The sequence below is a fragment of the Haliotis rufescens genome, unplaced genomic scaffold (genome assembly GCF_023055435.1).
Source record: "Haliotis rufescens isolate VD_foot unplaced genomic scaffold, xgHalRufe1.0.p SCAF_486, whole genome shotgun sequence".
Classification (NCBI taxonomy): domain Eukaryota; kingdom Metazoa; phylum Mollusca; class Gastropoda; order Lepetellida; family Haliotidae; genus Haliotis; species Haliotis rufescens.
The window spans coordinates 603-24,622 of record NW_025964208.1 but is presented as its reverse complement, the minus strand read 5'-3'; the positions used below and the strand labels follow the sequence as shown (position 1 = coordinate 24,622).

Here is a 24,020-nt window from a genome sequence, read left to right as displayed (position 1 = left end):
CTACACAGATGAGTCCTACATACACCGGAGCCTGGAAACACACTCTAATGCTTTTGCATGATCTGGGTAAGAAATAAAATAGTTAGCGTGTCTTTTCAGGTTTGGCTTGTAAGTCATGATATCAGAATTAATTAAACAATACTTGCTAGTAAAGAACTATCTCAGTAATCTTTTTCAGAATATGATTATTCCTAACTGAAAATATCATTGAAAGAACTATGAACCTGTTTAAAAGGTAACTTTATGCTGAATCTTTTCCATCAGTATAAAGCGAGTTATATAGTCTATAAAAATGTTGTACATCGACCAAATCGTTTCCCCCATACAGGTAAATATGGCCGTGCTATCGAGGTTGGTAAAGAAGCACTAAAGGTACTTCCTGACGAAGCAGACCTGGTGATTAATCTTGCAAATGTGTACACGAAGGTAGAGAAGTTCAAGGAAGGCGAACGCCTGTTGCAGGCAGCCATCAAGGGAAACAAGAATCCACTTTTACATCATAGTCTAGGTATTGCATTTCAATCAGAGATTCTGTACCATATGTAAACAATCATTTGACTTAAACGTCTAGACGTCAGGCAGTTCCATATTTGTATATCTCATATAAGACCAAAGAAGCAGAAGAAGGTCCAAAAATATTCGAGAACCTACACTTCAAACATAACCTGACATAATTTCTCCAAAAATGCTTTTGTTTCAGGCATGTTATATTATCGTTGGGAAAAGTACGAGGAAGCTGAGAAAGCCATGTTGAGGGCAAAGCAGCTGTCGCCAAGTGATCCTCTAATCCTCAATGACCTGCAGATGCTTCATAGAAAAATGGGCAAAATCAAGTAAAATTGATTTCTGAGACGTTATACATTTATCACATTTGTACATGTTGTGGGAGCGGCTAAACAGAAGAGGTATGCTGACCTGATGTGAAGATTGTGCCTAGTCATGAAAGGAAGAATGGAAAAGCGCATAATATATTAATTTTGCAGTTTTACTTCAGAAATGGTATTTAGGACAAATCGCTTTGGTCCAAAATGTACAGTACAACCTAATTATAATGCCAAATGTTTCAATGTACAAAAGGTGGCATTATAACCAGGTTGTACTATATGTCCAATTTCTTCAGGGTGATATTAATACATTATAATGTAAGCTCAAAAACATATCATTGTTCTCATACTTCTTTTGTGTTTTTCACTAAAAAATCATGTCAATTTAACTATAGATTAGCTTCAGGGTATTTTAGAATATGCTCGACATATATGTGAAACCAATGCAAACATGTAGTTTATGTTTTGTCAGATGATATTGTATAGATATATTTATTATATTTTTAGAGGTAAGTTAATGCATTAAAGACATGATTCTCATTTAATTGTATTGTATTTGTGTTTTATATGTGTCTGAAGTGCTATTGGTGCTATTTCACAGCAGGAGACACAAGATAGATAGCACATGTGAGCCTGTGGAGCGCTGGTTTTCCACTTGTATCACAGATTGACAGTTTCATGTATATAGAGGGTCTAAAGTTTTCGCTGACGTTTACCAATTTTTGAAGCCAACTGGGTCAGATGTGGTCCAGACGTCCACGAAGAGTGGAACCTGGCATTACTGACAGACGCAAAGCAACACAGCAAACTGCATCGCTCGGCCACTTGATGGTAAAGACTGTAGAAGAGAAAATGGGTTTCTTGCTATGACTACGTTTCAGAGTCATGTGAAGTCTTCATTCGGGCACAAAAGCTCGAAGTCACGTCAATACAGGACGTGGGCAAAATAGCACATCCAGACACATCAAGCAGGCAATGGACCCCCTGAAGATCTGGGTTAGTATTGGTCTTCAGCAGCTAAAGACACGACTAAAGGGATCGGGAGGTCAGGCTCGTTGACTTTGCTGATGCATGTCGTCGTATCCCTATTGCATCGATCGATGTTCATGATGTCAATCCCCTGGATTGTCCCACCCAGACTAGACTATTTACAGGCCGCCAGTATGTGTTGGTGCACCTTGTGTGACATTATGAAAGACTTACGAGACTGTACACAAGAGAGCATTGCGGAAGCTGGTGTCGGCCGACTCGGTCTAGTTCAACGCTGGCTGTAAAACATGTAGACTTACGAGACTGTACACAAGAGAGCATTGCGGAAGCTGTTGTCGGCTGACTCGGTCTAGTTCAACGCTGGCTGTAAAACATGTAGACTTACGAGACTGTACACAAGAGAGCATTGCGGAAGCTGGTGTCGGCCGACTCGGTCTTGTTCAACTGTGGCTGTAAAACATGTAGACTTACGAGACTACACACAAGAGAGCATTGCGGAAGCTGTTGTCGGCTGAATCGGTCTAGTTCAACGCTGGCTGTAAAACATGTAGACTTACGAGACTGTACACAAGAGAGCATTGCGGAAGCTGGTGTCCGCTGACTCGGTCTAGTTCAACGCTGGCTGTAAAACATGTAGACTTACGAGACTACACACAAGAGAGCATTGCGGAAGCTGTTGTCGGCTGACTCGGTCTAGTTCAACGCTGGCTGTAAAACATGTAGACTTACGAGACTGTACACAAGAGAGCATTGCGGAAGCTGGTGTCGGCCGACTCGGTCTTGTTCAACTGTGGCTGTAAAACATGTAGACTTACGAGACTACACACAAGAGAGCATTGCGGAAGCTGTTGTCGGCTGACTCGGTCTAGTTCAACGCTGGCTGTAAAACATGTAGACTTACGAGACTGTACACAAGAGAGCATTGCGGAAGCTGTTGTCGGCTGACTCGGTCTAGTTCAACGCTGGCTGTAAAACATGTAGACTTACGAGACTGTACACAGGAGAGCATTGCGGAAGCTGTTGTCGGCCGACTCGGTCTTGTTCAACTCTGGCTGTAAAACATGTAGACTTACGAGACTACACACAAGAGAGCATTGCGGAAGCTGGTGTCGGCTGACTCGGTCTAGTTCAACGCTGGCTGTAAAACATGTAGACTTACGAGACTACACACAAGAGAGCATTGCGGAAGCTGTTGTCGGCCGACTCGGTCTTGTTCAACTGTGGCTGTAAAACATGTAGACTTACGAGACTACACACAGGAGAGCATTGCGGAAGCTGTTGTCGGCCGACTCGGTCTTGTTCAACTGTGGCTGTAAAACATGTAGACTTACGAGACTACACACAAGAGAGCATTGCGGAAGCTGGTGTCGGCCGACTCGGTCTTGTTCAACTCTGGCTATAAAACATGTAGACTTACGAGACTGTACACACAGGAGAGCATTGCCGAAGCTGGTGTCAGCCGACTCGGTCTTGTTCAACTCTGGCTATAAAACATGTAGACTTACGAGACTACACACAGGAGAGCATTGCCGAAGCTGGTGTCGGCCGACTCGGTCTTGTTCAACTCTGGCTATACAACATGTAGACTTAAGAGACTACACACAGGAGAGCATTGCGGAAGCTGGTGTCGGCTGACTCGGTCTTGTTCAACTCGCCTGTATATTATGTAGACTTACGAGACTACACACACAAGAGAGCATTGCAGAAGCTGGTGTCGGCCGACTCGGTCTTGTTCAACTTGCCTGTACAACTCCCAAGTACATCCATGCCTCCAAGTTGAGTTGTGATCTGTAGCGTTGTCACTTGGGAGAAAGAACCAGAATACAGGTCCTGTATTTCCCCGAGTCTCGATCATGTATGTGGTGATTGATGAAACTTAACCATCATCGTCAATTTTTTAATGAACGAGTGTAATTGGCTAAACATATGGGTCTTCTGCATCACAATACAAGGCACGCATTGCTCCTTTTGGCGGCAGATGGAAAATAACACGAACGCCTTAACAGGACAGCATCTATCAGACCTCCAATAGTTCAACAAAATCCACAGGGTACATAATATGACACTGACGGAAACATTGGATGGAGTAGGCACGGTGTTGCAGGAAAGCAGTTTAAAACGTCATGTGGCTTCACTGTGGTCAGTCTATTGCATTATTGAATATTACATGATTTGGAATTCATGACCGCTTCCCGTCTTATTCCGAATGTTTAATGTATGCGCCTGTGCGTCAGGTGGAAGATACTAACTGTCGGCGTGTCACATGTTTTATTGATAAAATTATCCTATACTCCTCTCCATGATATTTAGCATCTGGTTTCGTATGGCACATTTTGTTTGCATACAACGGACTTGTCGAACAACCGAAAACCACTTTCCTGTTGATGGAGTATCGGCACATGATTGGTAGCAGAGACTTTATATGTGTAGGGTAAACATGGAAGTATCATATAAACAATTTACAAGTGTTCTAGTTCAATATTCATAATTTAAACATTGTTTAATAAATACTTTCTTCTTTCATACGCATGATAAATAAACAGACATAGTGACTTTATTAGTGCAGTGTCGTTTGTGGATATTATTTCTTTAAATGTATGCATATTACATAAGTGTCACATGTTTTAAAAGATATTTAATTCCAGTAGCATCAAAGGTAGATTAAAAAAATAATATTCATCCTCTATACGTCGATCACATTAGGGACAGTTTCTCATGCATATTTCAATCAGTTAACAGTAAATGTCAGCTATGTTTAACGGAATGATTTATCTTTTTAAGCCCCTTGTGGGATAATTCGGATCCATTTTACTCTGGCAACACTGACACGAGTGGCCCAATGTCTAGGACGCCACAATTCACTTTGTAGAATTACATCCCAAGCCGTGCCAGGAACCACACGTGGTGGGTTCGAATCCCTGCTTCGCTCTGCCTGTGTCACTTGGTCTGTCAGTACCATATCTGTCTTCGTTGTTTTCACTGAAGCGATAAAATCGACGACCTGCGTCACTTTGGGCCTCCTCTTCGGACGACATGCCTTTTAACCGAAGAGTGTACGTGTGTCTTTTTTATTACAAATTACATGGAATGCGTTCCGGAATAGTTACAAAAATGATACACACGTAAGTCGTGCATTTAATGTATCCTGGCGTGTATCGTTCAAACCCGTGCCAGAGGAAAAGTCGATTTCTGCAGTCGATACGGCACATATGTTCACACAACAATCTATATTTGACTCAATTGATACCTCCTGCGACACAAACCGCTCTGTGAATGGCCATAGTTTAATACGTGACGTTACATCTACATCCGTGTTTACACGGATGTGACCTGTTTGAGGATCAGTGAGTATCAAGTCAGCAGCAAGGATGTCATTGGGAAGGGAATTTGTTTAGTCCTATATCGACATGGTCTTTTGGAGTCAGCCAGTATTTCCTCAACACATGTGAGTTGGAAAAACAGCCTTCTGTACAAAGACAAGCGACGTTGTTGTCAACAAGCTGTTATTTCCCCGTGTATCGTGTGTTTACGTCGAGGCATGGCACATGACTAGGTAAGTAAATGTCACAGTGTCTAAAATCATTATGGTAAAAATGCAACCTTTATGTGAAACTCTCAAACACTTGATATTAAATCAATATGTGAGTGAGTTGGGTTTAACGCCGCTTTTAACTGTATTCCAGTTATATCACGGCGTGTCAGCTTAATGTGGGAGGAAAGCCCGAAGTGATGCAGGTCTCAGACGTTTACCACTTTGGGGAAACCCACAAACCTAGGAACATAATTGGGGAGAACCGGGATTCGAACCCACAATCATAGGTTTCTGGCGTGCCCAAGGGACGCAACTCTGCACAGCGAATCGCGGCGCCTTAGACGACTGGGCCATCCGTGCCCCCACATCTATGTATTTTGCTAGCAATTCGATATTCTACCGGACGTGTATGTGCCAATAATCTGTAATCATAGGGGCAAATCACGGATCGGCCTCATTATGTTTTTATATAGTCTAATTTGCTTGTATATTGAGAAAGAAAATCCGAAGAATAATCACTGTAAGAGTATATTGTAAAACATTGTTACATAGATGGTGGTTGTCATTTGACGCTAGTCTCTTTCATACTGTCACTATATAATCACCACATGGACATTCATCACTTGAACATTATGACGTCACAATAGTGATGCGTAATATACTACCGTTAGTATACAACGTCTCAATGACCGTTTCTTTTTCTCTAAGTTGGTCCGTTTAATTAATATTAAAATCTCCACAAAGGGCTGAATTGCTGCTGCGGAGGAGGAGCTTGTGTTTTGAATATGTGCAATATGACATATACACGCGGCATTCGTCACCACTCGCCTCTTTCCGTAACCTGAAAGAAGACTCGTCCCCCTATCGATGAATGTTATGTGCGAAAATACGACAAACCAATCAGACTGCGCGTATGATTTCAAATTCTTCGTCAAAGAATCCCTCAGAAATATGTTTTGATTTTACGTATGTCTTGCATCCAAAAAGATGCCCAAGATACAGTTAAATGTGTTCAATCATACTGTATAATTCCACACGTCCCGATGTGGTTTAAATTGCATCTGAAATATATGTAAAACATGGGGAAATAAATGTGAACCATTTCGCAGAGAATTGACAATTGTCTTAGGTATGCCCGTTTGCGCTAAAACGGAACCCGGTCGCAAAAATGGCCATGACAGGGGCACGAGTCGCTATTCGTCTTGTCCTAAACTCTTCTCAAACATATTCGGCTCAACCAATTTCAGATCACACAATACTTCCCCTGTCACCAAAATGGTTCACATTTATATTGCCATGTAGAATGCAGATAAATCAAGTGTGTTCTTTTAATGAATCTCGAAATGGGATAATTTCAAAGCGCTTTTCCAAATGAGATTCATAGATATCGAATGTTCATTTGAAACTTCTAAATTGAAAATACATCAGATAATAAGACTTGAGGCCTCGTATACACCATTAACCATCAACATATGAATCGCTCCGCATTTCGAAACGGTGCATAGTCAATGGACGAGTAGGTGCAGTTGGGTGATAAGCTAGCTACAGACGTGGTCTATCGCCATGGCGTCAAATATCTGTTGAATGAATCTATGCTGTGTACTCACATTAGGCCATTCATAAATTATCAAATTTTCAGCCCCATCCTCCCGAGAACTAAAAACCACGCTTTGTATACTTGTATGGTCCAGAGGTAGAGGGGGCTAAAGAAAATCGCTGTATGTACGTACACCTGATCCTTTCTTTCTCTATATGATGGACTACACCATATACGTAGTCCTACAAAACATTCACGATTCGTGTGTATCGCATCAGGCGACAGACAATGTAAACAGATAATTAGTTAATTTCTAAGAAAAAATAAAATATAAAAAAGAACTCTTGTCTCAGGATTAAAATTGTGTAATGAAAGACTAATAATAAATTTATTGTTGCTTTATGGGGAATGAAATGGGCTTAACATTGGAGCTGCAACACAGGTTTCTCAATGCATATAGTTCTACCAAGTTATCGTACTTTGTATCTTTTAATTGCTATATGATGATTATATAGATTTACTTACACAAACTTTGTAATTTGATCAACAGAATAATAAACGTGTGATGATGGCCACAAGTACATCGACCTCCAGATTCCCCAAGACCGATGGCCATGTAAGCAGCTACCAGCAACAAGAATGGGATTACGCGCTGCCTGTACCCAAACTCAGCTTCTCTGTGGCATCTGTCCTCGTCTTCTGTCTGGCGGTACTGTGCTTCGCGAACAGTCATGACGGAGCGTTTATTTTTGATGATCTGTCGGCCATTACTACAAACAAAGACTTGCTCCCCGAGGCCCCGCTCTCAACCATTTTCGCTCATGACTTTTGGGGAAATAAGTTGGACAACAGAAGTCACAAGTCCTACAGACCCCTCACGGTGATGACGTACAGGTGAGCCATGGGCGCTATGATACAGCTGGAATATTTCTCACTGGGGCGTAAAATATCCTTCCTTCGAGTACCCTCACATTGATATAAGGATCAGCGCACATATAACTAAAACGGGGGCACGGGTGGCCCAGTCGTCTAAGGCGCCGCGATTCGCTGTGCAGAGTTGCGTCCCTTGGGCACGCCAGAAACCTATGATTGTGGGTTCGAATCCCGGTTCGCCCCGATTATGTTTCTAGGTTTGTCAGCACCATACCCGTGCTCGTGGGTTTCACCGAAGTGGTAAACGTCTGAGACCTGCATCACTTCGGGCTTTCCTCCCACATTAAGCTGACACGCCGTGATATAACTGGAATAGTGTTAAAAGCGGCGTTAAACCCAACTCACTCACTCACTATAACTAAAACTGTTTATTTATCCCTGTATCTGGAAACACTAACTCTAGTCTAGTAAATAGAGCGGAAGATCGGTGGTAAGATCCCCTGGCCCCGTCATGCCAAAAGATGGTACTTGTTACCGTTCTTGACGTTCGGAGTCGGTATACTTGGTCTGAGTGTGGTATCCATGGTATCTCAGTGGGGTAGCTATATAAAACCGGTTTGACCATTACTCGCTCCCTCGCTTCCTCCTTCTATCCTCCTCCTCCCTCCCTCCTCCCTCCCTCCTCCCTCCCTCCTCCCTCCCTCCTCCCTCCCTCCTTCACTCACATACACAAACATTCACTCTTTTGGTTATCATAGTGTCAGTGACATATACTACAATATATAAAAATTTAGTGTTGCTTTATGGGGAATGAAATAGACTTAACATTGGATAGAGTAAATTATACAGCTCATCTGTGGACTTTAAAATTAAAATTATTCTTAATTCCAGGTGGAACTATGCCTGGGCAGGTGGCCTTCATCCTCGGGGCTTCCACGTTGTCAACATCGTCCTGCACGGCTTGGTGTCGGTCATCTTCCTGGCAGTATTCTCTGTCCTCATGTCTGGTTACCAGGTGGACCAGGAATCTGCCAGGCCGGTGTTTGCCTCGCCCCGAGCTTCTCTCCTGTGTGCTGTGTTGTTTGCTGTGCATCCCATTCACACTGAAAGTGTGGGTTCAAACTGCTTCTAATGTTCTAGTTAGCGGTAGAAACGCTTCAAAGCTGGGCCAAGCATAGTTCATTCACATAGTTCACATATGTATGAGCGTCAGTTTATTTATTAAGTAACTGAAAAAGCTTCCAAGCTGCGGTTCGCAAAAGAACGTTCATTTACGATTATATTATTTCAAACCTCTTCGTTAAGAACTAATATTGTGATTGTGCAGCTTCATTAAGAACTAACATGTAAAACAAATGATTTGATGTTAACTTAATATATGCATAAACTACTTCAACAGGTGTCTTGTTTGAGACCTGGTTATCATTGTGTTATCACGATAGCTACAGGAACACTAAAGATGATAACACATGACTGTCTTTGTTTCAATTCTGAAAAAAAAAATTGGAGTTTTTTCACCTTTTGCTTTATATTGCCAGTGTGAGAAATGGCAAATACTTTGCAGTCATACAATTGAAGACATACAGATATTACAAATAAAGCTGTAATCATATACAGTGTCAATATATTATTTGCTCCCTTAATACCCACTTGTTCCAGGTAGCAGGGGTCGTGGGTCGGGCTGATCTGCTGTGTGCCTTGACCTTCCTCCTTTCATTCCTGCTGTACGCCAGGGCCTGCCTCTCACGTAAGTCTTGTGATTGTGCAGCTGATGTGCTGTGATTGTGCAGCCGATGTGTTGTGATTGTGCAACTAATGTGTTGTGATTGTGCAGCTGATGTGTTGTGATTGTGCAACCAATGTGTTGTGATTGGGCAGCTGATGTGTTGTGATTGGGCAACTAATGTGTTGTGATTGTGCAGCTGATGTGTTGTGATTGTGCAACCAATGTGTTGTGATTGGGCAGCTGATGTGTTGTGATTGTGCAACTAATGTGTTGTGATTGTGCAGCTGATGTGTTGTGATTGTGCAACTAATGTATTGTGATTGTACAGCTGATGTGTTGTGATTGTAAAGCTGATGTGTTGTGATTGTAAAGCTGATGTGTTGTGATTGTACAGCTGATGTGTTGTGATTGTAAAGCTGATGTGTTGTGATTGTAAAGCTAATGTGTTGTGATTGTAAAGCTGATGTGTTGTGATTGTAAAGCTGATGTGTTGTGATTGTACAGCTGATGTGTTGTGATTGTAAAGCTGATGTGTTGTGATTGTAAAGCTGATGTGTTGTGATTGTAAAGCTGATGTGTTGTGATTGTAAAGCTGATGTGTTGTGATTGTACAGCTGATGTGTTGTGATTGTAAAGCTGATGTGTTGTGATTGTAAAGCTGATGTGTTGTGATTGTACAGCTGATGTGTTGTGATTGTAAAGCTGATGTGTTGTGATTGTACAGCTGATGTGTTGTGATTGTAAAGCTGATGTGTTGTGATTGTAAAGCTGATGTGTTGTGATTGTAAAGCTGATGTGTTGTGATTGTACAGCTGATGTGTTGTGATTGTAAAGCTGATGTGTTGTGATTGTACAGCTGATGTGTTGTGATTGTAAAGCTGATGTGTTGTGATTGTACAGCTGATGTGTTGTGATTGTAAAGCTGATGTGTTGTGATTGTACAGCTGATGTGTTGTGATTGTAAAGCTGATGTGTTGTGATTGTACAGCTGATGTGTTGTGATTGTACAGCTGATGTGTTGTGATTGTAAAGCTGATGTGTTGTGATTGTAAAGCTGATGTGTTGTGATTGTAAAGCTGATGTGTTGTGATTGTAAAGCTGATGTGTTGTGATTGTACAGCTGATGTGTTGTGATTGTAAAGCTGATGTGTTGTGATTGTAAAGCTGATGTGTTGTGATTGTACAGCTGATGTGTTGTGATTGTACAGCTGATGTGTTGTGATTGTAAAGCTGATGTGTTGTGATTGTAAAGCTGATGTGTTGTGATTGTAAAGCTGATGTGTTGTGATTGTAAAGCTGATGTGTTGTGATTGTAAAGCTGATGTGCTGTGATTGTACAGCTGATGTGTTGTGATTGTAAAGCTGATGTGTTGTGATTGTAAAGCTGATGTGTTGTGATTGTAAAGCTGATGTGTTGTGATTGTAAAGCTGATGTGTTGTGATTGTAAAGCTGATGTGTTGTGATTGTACAGCTGATGTGTTGTGATTGTAAAGCTGATGTGTTGTGATTGTACAGCTGATGTGTTGTGATTGTAAAGCTGATGTGTTGTGATTGTACAGCTGATGTGTTGTGATTGTAAAGCTGATGTGTTGTGATTGTACAGCTGATGTGTTGTGATTGTAAAGCTGATGTGTTGTGATTGTACAGCTGATGTGTTGTGATTGTACAGCTGATGTGTTGTGATTGTAAAGCTGATGTGTTGTGATTGTAAAGCTGATGTGTTGTGATTGTAAAGCTGATGTGTTGTGATTGTACAGCTGATGTGTTGTGATTGTAAAGCTGATGTGTTGTGATTGTAAAGCTGATGTGTTGTGATTGTACAGCTGATGTGTTGTGATTGTACAGCTGATGTGTTGTGATTGTAAAGCTGATGTGTTGTGATTGTAAAGCTGATGTGTTGTGATTGTAAAGCTGATGTGTTGTGATTGTACAGCTGATGTGTTGTGATTGTAAAGCTGATGTGTTGTGATTGTAAAGCTGATGTGTTGTGATTGTACAGCTGATGTGTTGTGATTGTAAAGCTGATGTGTTGTGATTGTAAAGCTGATGTGTTGTGATTGTACAGCTGATGTGTTGTGATTGTACAGCTGATGTGTTGTGATTGTAAAGCTGATGTGTTGTGATTGTAAAGCTGATGTGTTGTGATTGTAAAGCTGATGTGTTGTGATTGTAAAGCTGATGTGTTGTGATTGTACAGCTGATGTGCTGTGATTGTACAGCTGATGTGTTGTGATTGTAAAGCTGATGTGTTGTGATTGTAAAGCTGATGTGTTGTGATTGTAAAGCTGATGTGTTGTGATTGTAAAGCTGATGTGTTAGGAATGAACTGCTGATGTGTTGGGAATGTACATGTATAGCTGATGTGTTAAGAAAGTATAACTCTCATGTTGTGTCATATGGTTTCGATTTTACCGTCAATTCTACCATAATTCTACTGGCTTATAAAAACAGGATGTCTTCAGCAGAACCTCAACATACTTTATTGAACGAAATGTCATTCTCTGAATTCAGCTACATCCCTGGTCAGTTACCGTCCCGCGTCCTTCTCCCTGGTGTCTCTACTGGCCAGTATGTGCCTGTGTGTCGTGTCCACCTTCTGTAAGGAGCAGGGCATCACTGTCATAGTAAGTGTATTCAGTGTTTCATCCCTGGTCAGTTACCGTCCCGAGTCCTTCCCCCTGGTGTCTATCCTGGCCAGTATGTGTCTGTGCGTTGTGTCTACCTTAAAATAATAAAATCCTGCCCAACTGAAATTCTGAAATTCATTTCGTAATGAATAGTAAATTAAATAGAACAGTTTAATTCAGAGAGGAGATCCGTCAACGTTTAACTCAGTTACACCAATTGGTTATCATTTTGTCTTGTGTTCACAGGGTATATGTAGTGTTTATGACATCATCATGGTGTGTCGAGTCCATCCCGTGCAATGGCTGTCAAATAGGAAACACCGTGTCAAAGATAAGGTAAGGAATGGAGAAGGAGTGCGATAAAGGTCCAACAAAGGATTACTTCGTACTTCTATGTTGAAATCTTTTCGCAAGGACATACAGGACATACAGATGCCCATGATAGTTTAGTTATTTGTTTTGTCAGCAATGTGATTGTCTAAGTTCAATATGAAACATTTTCCAGAATTTATTCAGTGATGAAAGGAAATATAACTAATGTGTTGAAAAGAATGATCTACTCTGTACTGGCAGGGTGATCTGCTTGTTTTATACAGCAACATTCCCTTCCTAATGTGTTCTGGTATTGTGATCTGTAGGTCTTGGCTTCGAATCCCAGATTTGCTCACATTACAATCATTAGTTATCAGCAGCGCACCATACCCGTGGGTTTCAACAAAACAATGATGTTAATTGGTATTTTACTGTATTTTATTTTGTTTTATTTTGACACAATATTTTACAGTTGATATATTGTTCAAATTAATGTTAAGAATTCACTCAGTTTAGTGGCACTTTATACATTATCAAATCTGCTTTGAATACGGTTGTTACGATGTTTGCTACAGCAGGAAATGAATCTCTGGATCAAGGGTCTCCTCGTGCGTCACCTCATCCTGTTCCTGACTGGCGTGTCACTCCTCTTCACTCGACTTAGAATCAATGGATTTGAAACACCAAAATTCACTTTGGAAGACAATCCACATTCGTTTGTAAATGGCACTATATCGAAAGTAAGTACTGTACTACAAACCAGCAGATTGAAGAAGACAATCCTCATTCGTTTGTAAATGGCACTATATCGAAAGTAAGTACTGTACTACAAACCAGCAGATTGAAGAAGATAATCCTCATTCGTTTGTAAATGGCACTATATCGAAAGTAAGTACTGTACTACAAACGAACAGATTGAAGAAGAAAATCCACATTCGTTTGTAAATGGCACTATATCGAAAGTAAGTACTGTACTACAAACGAACAGATTGAAGAAGAAAATCCACATTCGTTTGTAAATGGCACTATATCGAAAGTAAGTACTGTACTACAAACCAGCAGATTGAAGAAGATAATCCACATTCGTTTGTAAATGGCACTATATCGAAAGTAAGTACTGTACTACAAACCAGCAGATTGAAGAAGACAATCCTCATTCGTTTGTAAATGGCACTATATCGAAAGTAAGTACTGTACTACAAACCAGCAGATTGAAGAAGATAATCCTCATTCGTTTGTAAATGGCACTATATCGAAAGTAAGTACTGTACTACAAACGAACAGATTGAAGAAGAAAATCCACATTCGTTTGTAAATGGCACTATATCGAAAGTAAGTACTGTACTACAAACGAACAGATTGAAGAAGAAAATCCACATTCGTTTGTAAATGGCACTATATCGAAAGTAAGTACTGTACTACAAACCAGCAGATTGAAGAAGATAATCCACATTCGTTTGTAAATGGCGCTATATCGAAAGTAAGTACTGTACTACAAACCAGCAGATTGAAGAAGATAATCCACATTCGTTTGTAAATGGCGCTATATCGAAAGTAAGTACTGTACTACAAACGAACAGATTGAAGAAGAAAATCCACATTCGTTTGTAAATGGCACTATATCGAAAGTAAGTACTGTACTACAAACCAACAGATTGAAGAAGACAATCCACATTCGTTTGTAAATGGCACTATATCGAAAGTAAGTACTGTACTACAAACCAGCAGATTGAAGAAGATAATCCACATTCGTTTGTAAATGGCACGATATCGAAAGTAAGTACTGTACTACAAACCAGCAGATTGAAGAAGATACTCCACATTCGTTTGTAAATGGCACTATATCGAAAGTAAGTACTGTACTACAAACCAGCAGATTGAAGAAGATAATCCACATTCATTTGTAAATGGCGCTATATCGAAAGTAAGTACTGTACTACAAACCAGCAGATTGAAGAAGACAATCCTCATTCGTTTGTAAATGGCACTATATCGAAAGTAAGTACTGTACTACAAACGAACAGATTGAAGAAGACAATCCACATTCGTTTGTAAATGGCGCTATATCGAAAGTAAGTACTGTACTACAAACCAACAGATTGAAGAAGACAATCCACATTCGTTTGTAAATGGCACTATATCGAAAGTAAGTACTGTACTACAAACCAGAAGATTGAAGAAGACAATCCACATTCGTTTGTAAATGGCGCTATATCGAAAGTAAGTACTGTACTACAAACCAGCAGATTGATGAAGAAAATTCGAATTTGATTTTAAAAGTGCACACATATACTCTTTTAAATGCAATTAACATCGATAAAGTAAATTATCAACATAGTCTAGGGACATGCGATAACTGTCATTCACCATGACTTTCAATATGTCACTGAAACCAATAAACACAACTGTGAGTCTCTCCAATAGGGGCATTGGTGGAGATGTTCAAATAGTGAATAATATTTTCAACTAATATTGATCTGTTCCAAACGGTTACCATGTTCATGTTTAATGATACATAGATCATATCTATATGGTGCCTCGTTGCTTCACATTTCTAACCTTATTAGTTATTGTTATTTGCCGAGACACTAAAATGGATCACTAAGTTCAAAATATTCGAAACTATATAACACATAAATGAAGGACTGATCTTGGATAAATCACCTTGAAACTGTCCCTTGTGGAAAAAAGGATTCAAAGTTGAATACCATGTGTTATTTCTTTGCCTGATATATATTTATGTTGCAGATTTTGAACTACAATTACATCTATGCCATCAACGTTTGGCTGCTGTTGAATCCATGGTGGCTATGTTGTGATTGGTCGATGGGCTGTATACCTGTCATCACCTCATTGGCTGATCCCAGAATACTGGCAGACATAGCTCTCTGGGCTGGGTTTGGTGTTTTGTTCTGTCATTGTTTCCATGGTGAACTCAATAGAGATCGAAGGTATATATATGATTTGATATAGATGATTTCAACATACAAAAAGTTCTTCCAAATTGAAACACTGTCATTTACATAGTCTATACAATTGACAGGTAGTATTTTCTCTAAGTAAGCTGGTAAACACAAAGTTCAGGTCTTATAACGACTTTTAAAGTCCAGTGGTATAATGGACAATGACGAAGAAGCATTTTCAAGACATTTGTAAGATTTCTAATAAGAGCAAGACCTTTGCCAAATGTTTCTTAAGTGATGTGAAAAGGCACTGAAAGTGGCCTCCTAGTGTGTCACAGATTGGCTTGAAGGGCTTTTATGACACTTGCAATTCTTGAAGTGTACAATTCCGAATATCATTACACAATAACATCATTACATCAAACACAGCAGGACGAACTGGATTGTTTTAGAGATCTAAAAATGGATGTTAGGTCCTTAAATAAACCATGACAGCATTTATGTAATGTTTCACCACAAACTGATCTCAGTGCTACGCCGCATATGGGTTACAGTCGAAGCGTTACAAAGTAACTCTATGTTAATTTATAGGACAATAGTCAAAGTTACGATTGCGTTGTGGGACGAGAGCCGAATTACTTGTATACTGTAACAAATACCCCAGGAAGTCCCCTACATTTAGATGTGATTTCTATCTGCAGGATCCTGATAACCTCTCTGGCAGTGTTGGGTATTCCCTTCCTGCCCGCCAGCAACCTGTTTTTCCGTGTGGGCTTCGTGATCGCAGAGAGGAACCTGTACCTGTCCTGTGCTGGCTTCTGTATGTTGGTGGTGCTCGGGGCAAGGCAGATCTGCCATCAACTGTATCCCACAACCAAGAAGGTAAGGTCCCAAAGTGCCTTGATAAGTCGAACTAAAAAGATAATGGTAACGTCACCTACACTGACAAGCCAACACAACAGTCGATGACCACATGGGTCATTCTACTGTTAATCATACGTACTTCTTGAGACGTCCCGCCACGATTCCTGGTTAGAATTGGTCGTCAGCAACCCATGCTTGTTGTAACCACTGTAAAAATGTCTGGACAAGTACCAGCAGCCACACACACACGTGCATGCATGTCACTATATAAGTGTAATAATCTTGGACGCGACGTTAAATCCCATTTCACCTAACCTCATCTTAGCCTGAACATCCTGCCATGGGTCGAAGCATCCCTTTCCAACATTATTTCCGACCCTGGAAGATTCGGGGTAGAATAGGTCTTCATCAACCTGTGATTGCCGTAAAAGGCGACTATGCTTGTCGTAAGAGGCGACTAACGGGATTGGGTGGTCAGATTAAGTGACCAGTTGCTTAGATGGATGTTAAAGGTGTAAATCACTGGATTGCCTGGTCTACACATGATTATTTACAGACCAATGCCATATACCTGGAATTATGATGAGTGCGGCGTTAAACAACAAAAACTTCGAGAGACATATTCCACAAGTAGATAAAAGAGAACGGTGTTTTACAGTAAGCCAATGAGAAACATGTCCCTTCGTCAGAATTGGTATATGTTTACCTGAGGCCAGACACAGGAAAAATGGTCACATTTGAGATAACATTTGTTGGGGTGATGTTGTCTTTTCGAATTAGGCGGGATGTACTTTTTGTTCCCCTTCATCGTGCTGCATGACACGTAATATCCCAATCAATGAAGGTTACGCTTTGGCGGATAATTGTCTGTTTCAAGATAATTCTCCGTAATGCTGCTATTAATAGTAAATCAAAATGACGCAGGAATGTTAATTACATAACACCAGGAATTCACCAGCCAGGCATTGATTTGCCTACTGTCCAATTCCAACGTCGATAACCATATGATGGGGGTAGTCAGAGGCGGATCTAGTATTTTGAAAAGGGAGGTAACTTGGTGTGCAGTTAATATGTAAGGTGTCTGGAAAAAGGGAGTTGTGCTTCCGTGTAACCTATATATCGATTGTTAAACACATTTCACGCTACTCATTGTATTGTAACATGGTGCATCGGTTTCATTGACCGGTATGTTACACAAATAAACAATGGTTCGATTCTGAGGTGGTATACTTTCTGTCTGGGCTGTATTCCCCATGCATATGGTAAAGATCTATTATCAACACAGCATTGTAGTTAGAAATGATTTTACTCATTAAATGATAATGAATAGTACTAAAGATAAACACAATTCAGTTCACTCTGTTTCAGTAGTTTGAATTTCCCGGGAGAAGCTATCGACTTGAAACAAAATAGTTTAGATTCAATTTGAGTATAACAAGTTATCATAATGTATTTCTGTGTTACAGTGTGTGTCAGTCGGGTTTATAGTCATCATACTGCTGTTTCTTCTACGATCGATGGAGGTGAGTCTTTTAACACATAGTTGATAGATAATGAAGTACAGTTGTATGCTTTAAATATCAGTTCAATGTAAAAAGGGGTACGGGTGGCCCAGTCGTCTAAGGCGCCGCGATTCGCTGTGCAGAGTTGCGTCCCTTGGGCACGCCAGAAACCTATGATTGTGGGTTCGAATCCCGGTTCGCCCCGATTATGTTTCTAGGTTTGTCAGCACCATACCCGTGCTCGTGGGTTTCACCGAAGTGGTAAACGTCTGAGACCTGCATCACTTCGGGCTTTCCTCCCACATTAAGCTGACACGCCGCGATATGACTGGAATACTGTTAAAAGCGGCGTTAAACCAAACTCACTCACTCACTCAATGTAAAAAAGTAGAACCCCCGGCCTCACGCTCTCCTGAAGTTCTATCCACTAGACCACGGAGGCGGTTCAATATCAAACATCTGCACATCATTGATCCTGCTAGCTCCATATGTGAACACCATATTGATTGACCAATGGTTGAATAAATTAAACTGAAGGTGGGATAAATGAACGTATTCTTTCAGAGGAGCAAGGATTTCAGGGGAGAAGTGGCGTTATTCACATCTGGAGCCAACGTGTGCCCCCTGAATGCTAAGGTAGATACTATACCAACAGCCTGTTATAAAACAAGTCGCGATTTCCTGAGTAACTTCAGGAAAATAATAAATAATTCTTTGGTCTTCCAAACCGACGTCATATACTTTGTTTTGAAGTCGGTCACATTTTATTTTGTAACGTGAATCACTCCTACAGCAGCAAGGTTTTTTTATAACATGCATGGCCCCGTTTGTGCATAATATAGTACACTGATCTATAAAAGTTGGCATCGGTAACAGTTAAGCTCTCAATTCTCCTGCTCGTGTTGAAATTTCGACTTATAGTAAACTTGAACGATATGAGGTCTTCAAATAAACGAAATAGCTAGCCCCTAACACTTTGATTAACGTGTTTGTAGATTCACTACAACATTGGAAACGTCCAAGATAAGAACAACAATACAGATATTGCTATTGGTGAATACAGGCTAGCTTTAAAGTAAGTATGTAGGCGTGTACCGTATTCGACGCAATAAGCGCCCAGGGCGCTCTCAAAATTAGAAATAGGGGGCTCTTATAAGAATATTATTTTGATGAAAAAATTCAGAGTTAAAAGATCGCAGATTTCGTGGTTTATGCTGACAGCCTGAAATGTTTATATACGACAGATATATTTTTCCAGGACTTAAATGCCCATAATTAAGGGTACATATAACACACGAGTGCATATTATACACGAATAAATAAGTCTTGTGTACATTGATCAATCGGAAGGAGTGCTAATTGAGATTGTTCACTAGCCAATTTATTAGCAAATATCGCCGTGGGCGCTTATGAGAGCGGGGTGCTTATTACGTCGAATACGGTATGTCATTATAACGACATAAGAAGTATCCTGGCACAAATTCTGCACCAAATGTTTCTAAATTCTATTTCTTTCTCTCTGTTTAACAGTAATTTGGTCCAGGGTTTCAAGAAGTAAGAGGGGCGGGCGGAATGATAAATAGAGAATCTCACCCGAGTGTCGAGATATCAAATATATCAACACGAGTTGATAAATTTGACTGTCACATATTCCTACTTCTTTGATATTTCGCATTCATCTTTTAATTAAATGCCCAAATTACTTTGAGGAGCTAGATTTAGCAACTAATGATTGTCTGTCGCAGGTTCTTTTGACAATGTTTCGTAATAGAGTGAGTGAGTGAGTGAGTATGGTTTTACGCCCCTTTTAGTAATATTCCAGCAATATCACGGCGGGGGACACCAGAAATGGGCTTCACACATTGTACCCATGTCGGGAATCGAACCCGGGTCTTCGGCGTGACGAGCCAACGCTTTAACCACTAGGCTACCCGACCGCCCGTTTCGTATTAGAGGACCAGGTGGTAACAGTGTGTGAACGGGCTCACTTTACGTCAGCGTATATGTTATTGGATCGTTGCTCATATCATCAGCCATTGGTTTGCCTGGCTCTGCTGATTGGATAATTATTTGTGTGTTGTTTAACGCCACACTATACAATATCCCAGCTATATGACGGTGGCCTGTACATAATTTAGTCTGGACCAGACAATCCAGTGACTGATATTGTGAACAACGATCCACGCCATAAGGGTACGATGCCACACTATCAAGCAAGTCACCCTGTCTGACCACGCAATTTGGTCGCATATATACCTGGGGACCTATTCTAACCCGAAATTCCTACTGGGTGATTGGATGCTTGACACCGTGCTTAAAACAACATGCATATACTATTTTACACGTGTTATATTTGCTTAATATGCTGAAAGAGATCTATTGAACATTTGGCAACGTCGTGTTTCCTAAGGCTGCATCCACAGTACCACGCTGCATTGATAAACCTGGGAGTCATCCTGCGGAAGAGAGGCAATGGATTGGAGGCAAAGGAGCTTCTGGAGAGAGCCATCGGTCACAGGTACCATCCCTCGTTGACTTTCTTTAATCAAATAGAGTGAGTATGGTTTTACGCCGCTTTTAGCAATATTCCAGCAAAATCAAGGCTGGTGACACCAGAAATGGGTTTCACACATTGAACCCATGTCGGGAATCGAACCCGGGTCTTCGGCGTGACGAGCGAACGCTTGAACCACCAGGCTACCCGACCGCCCCTTAATCAAATAGAAGCACAATGTTGGTATCTGTACGGCGTAAGGGCTACGTCTACTTATACAACTATTGTTGATGTACAAAAATAGAGACCCGTGAAGATCCGGCGAACAACAGGTCTTCAGCAACCCATGCTTGCCGTAAAAGGCGACTATGCTTGTCGTAAGAGGCGACTAACGGGTGGTCAGGCTCGCTGACTTGGTTGATGCATGTCATCGTTTCCGAATTGCGTGGATCGATGTTCATGATGTCAATCACTGGATTGTCTGGTCCAGTCTCGATTATTTACAGACCGCCGTCATATTGTTGGAATATTGCTGAGCGCGGCGTTAAACAACAAACAAACAAACAAAAATAGAAGCAACAAAAGCCTTTTCATAATGATAAGAAATCTCTGCTGGTTGAAGGTTCTGAGTATAAGATTAATTCCGTGATCTAAGACGAATGACACAGCTGTGAAACATTACGTCCTCAAACCGATCAAGGATACGCTGATTTGAGGTCTGACCGAGGATCATAATTGGGTGAATCAAAGTTTGGAACCAAGTAAAAGCGTATCCTGAGTTTAAAGTCTCGATTTACCAGCATGTCTTGCTTGACAACGGTATGAGGACCTATTCAGAAACGACGCCTTTACAGAAAAAAAAAATCTGTTACCCATAAATTGTGTCTCATTTGTGATCCTTGGTATTTCAAAACCATTCTCGTGCTTATGGATTTCACCATATTGTGTCCGATTCCCCCATTTTCAAACACATCGTTTTGGAAATACTCCTACCACATAAATTCCACCTCCATTTCATATGAGTCTTTGGTAAACGTTTGTAACATTCAACCTGAGGAACATTCAACTGATGTCCTCATTCTTATTCCAAGACCAGACTCAGAAGAGGCATGGATGAACCTGGGCATTGTGCAGGCTCAGCTGAATGAACCAGAGTCTTCAGAGGCCAGCTTCCTCCGGGCCCTTCATCTCCACAGCGCGTGCACAGACTGTCACTACAACCTGGGTAACCTGGTGAGTCTTTGTTGTTGATGATGTTGTTTATATAATTAACACCGCAATCAGCAATATTCCAGCTATATGACGGCGGTTTGTAAATAATCGACTCTGCACCAGAAAGTCCAGTGATCGGCATCATGAGCATCGATCCACGCAATTGGGATACGATGACATACATCAACCACGTCAGGAGCCTGACCACCCGATCCCGTTAGTCGCCTCTTACGACAAGCATGGGTTGCTGAATACCCTAGATCTTCACGGATGAGTCTAATACAAGGCCTGCAATGTTTTCCGCGATTTAGTGTTTCTTCAATCGTTTGTTTTGAGCTGACATGTCCAAAGAAAACGTAATTGTAATATTCAACCGAAACCGAAGACATGCACATTCACAGTGTTTCGTCTATAATTTTAAAGCTTTAATAAATCTAATAATTCTGTTAAATCAAATTAAACCTCTAACATAAATATACCCTGAATTATTGTCTTGGGTCTCGTTCTGACTTTCAAATGAAATGTTCAATCACCTCTTCCTCAAGTGAGTGAGTGAGTGAGTATGGTTTTACGCCGCTTTTAGCAATATTCCAGCAATATCACGGCGGGGGACACCAGAAATGGGCTTCACACATTGTACCCATGTCGGGAATCGACCCCGTGTCTTCGGCGTGACGAGCGAACGCTTTAACCACTAGGCTACCCGACCGCCCCCTGCCTCAAGTGAACTGCATCTCTCTGAAAACGGGAACAAGCGCCACCTGACACCGTGTGCACCTTAGTACGTAGTAGCATCCCCATAAATGTATTTAAAAACATTTATTTTCTATTTTAAAATCGATATATACGTTCTGAACCCGTTACGTACACGTTTATCAATGCATTATGACCGAAATAATAATGCATTTTGTACGGGCATATATCTCGTGAGAAATGATAATGTGACGATAGTCGTGAACAGTACCGTATGAGACGAAATCCATAACAGCGAGAGTAAACATGATATGATCGAGGCTCATTTTCCACAATTGTTCAAATCCAGCAGAATATTAAGTCAAATTAAATATTTTACTGCTTGAATATTTGATATTTTACCAGCTTTGAGATGTCTGGTTTCTGTCAGAAATATAATAAAAATGTTTGAGTTTTACAAGCTTTGAGATGTTTTACATTGTATATTCCTACAGTACAAGTTCCTTGGACGTCATGAAGACGCTATCACTGCGTACCGGAACGCTACTCAGATCAGTCCGACCCACGCTGGAGCCTGGAAAAACTCTTTCCTCATCCTTGATCAGCTGGGTAAGAGATGGGATACTCGCTTTCCACAGTGTCGCTTCAATGTTGCGGGAAGCACAATAGATGAGACAACCAGTCTAAGTAGATTGTGAGTGCGTGCGTGCGTGCGTGCGTGCGTGCGTGCGTGTGTGCTTGCTTGCGTGCGTGCGTGCGTGAGTGAGTGAGTGAGTGAGCATAGTTTTACACCGGCAGGGGACTTCAGAAATGGGCTTCACACATTCTACCCACGTGGGAAATCGAAAAATGATTTAACCACTAGGCTAGGCCCAAATCCACTCAAAATCAGTTATCCGCATATAAACGTTCTGCATATATCCAGTAAACATTTGCACATTAATGATATTACACGTGCCATCCAGATATTGAAATATTGTATTCATATGGCACTCCATGATACATCTCCTGTACAGAATGTCTTCGTACTACAAGACATAGATACATCCAGACGACATCTTTTTTTGTCAAATACAGGGAAGTACGACCAGGCTATTGTGGTGGGTAGGAAGGCTGTGGTTCTGCTTCCCGAAGAGACGGGCCTGATGGCTCGTGTGGCCAGTGTCTTCGTCAAAGTAAAGATGTATCAGGAAGGGGAAAAACTCTTTCTGAAGGCCCTACGAAGAGACAAATCCAAGTATTACATACATCATAACCTAGGTATGTTTTGTTTTTGTTTTACGCCGCACTCAGCAATATTCCAGGTGTATGACGTCGCCTTTACAGAAGTTAAAGAAGCTGTTATCCATAATTAGTGTCTTATTTGTGATCCTTGGTATTTATAAACCATTCTCATGCTTATGGTTCGTTGGTTTGTTGTTTAACGCCGCACTCAGCAATATTCCAGCTATATGACGGCGGTCTAAATAATCGAGTCTGGACCAGATAATCCAGTGATTGACATCATGAACATCGATCCACCCAATTGGGATCAATGACATAGATCAACCAAGTCAGCGAGCCTGACCACCCGATCCCATCCGAGTTGCCTCGTCGCCTTTTACGGCAAGCATGGGTTGCTGAAGACCTATTCTACCCCGGAACTTCACGGGTCAGGCCAGATATATAACTGATATCTGTGATCGAGCCTGGACCAGGCACGGGGATGGCAGCATGAGATACACGCATTCGGCATGGTGACAAAAAACTCAGCAAGATCACACAGTTTAACCACCCAATCCTCATTTGTTGACTCATGTTCTTAAGAATGAGTAACTGTGGCCTTTTTGTCCCTCACATCCCCAGGTTCGTGTGATGCAACATATTATAGCTAAAATGAATAGAATTATCAGAAATATGCAGGCCACTAAAACTTGATAATGCCCGTTGT

General features: G+C 41.0%; 2 protein-coding genes across 2 annotated transcripts; both read left to right on the top strand.

Moving 5' to 3' along the window:
• Window positions 1–6: 6 nt before the first annotated feature.
• On the top strand, window positions 7–1,369 carry LOC125372813 (protein O-mannosyl-transferase TMTC4-like). The gene is made up of 3 exons (XM_048383463.1): window positions 7–66; window positions 329–508; window positions 701–1,369. Exons 1-3 carry the CDS (start codon window positions 9–11, stop codon window positions 835–837), a joined length of 375 nt encoding a protein of 124 aa, XP_048239420.1. The 5' UTR covers window positions 7–8; the 3' UTR covers window positions 838–1,369.
• A 3,769-nt stretch (window positions 1,370–5,138) lies between these two features.
• LOC124144716 (protein O-mannosyl-transferase TMTC4-like) lies at window positions 5,139–23,350 on the top strand (the record flags this gene model as incomplete). The annotated part of the gene is made up of 16 exons (XM_048383462.1): window positions 5,139–5,367; window positions 7,434–7,777; window positions 8,648–8,867; window positions 9,416–9,503; window positions 11,995–12,107; window positions 12,357–12,446; window positions 12,998–13,162; window positions 15,171–15,373; window positions 16,027–16,207; window positions 17,656–17,712; window positions 18,256–18,327; window positions 18,687–18,766; window positions 20,102–20,209; window positions 21,277–21,418; window positions 22,585–22,699; window positions 23,168–23,350. Coding segments are annotated over exons 2-16 (2,146 nt in total), but the record flags the coding sequence as incomplete, so codon positions are not given.
• Between the last annotated feature and the right edge of the window lie 670 nt (window positions 23,351–24,020).

What these genes read in the sequence shown, in the direction of transcription:
- LOC125372813 (XM_048383463.1), top strand. Translation starts at nt 9, where the DNA reads ATGAGTCCTACATACACCGGAGCCTGGAAACACACTCTAATGCTTTTG. An exon ending in AATGCTTTTGCATGATCTGG is followed by an intron (nt 67 to 328) that starts GTAAGAAATAAA and finishes TCCCCCATACAG; the next exon opens with GTAAATATGGCCGTGCTATC. An exon ending in ACTTTTACATCATAGTCTAG is followed by an intron (nt 509 to 700) that starts GTATTGCATTTC and finishes CTTTTGTTTCAG; the next exon opens with GCATGTTATATTATCGTTGG.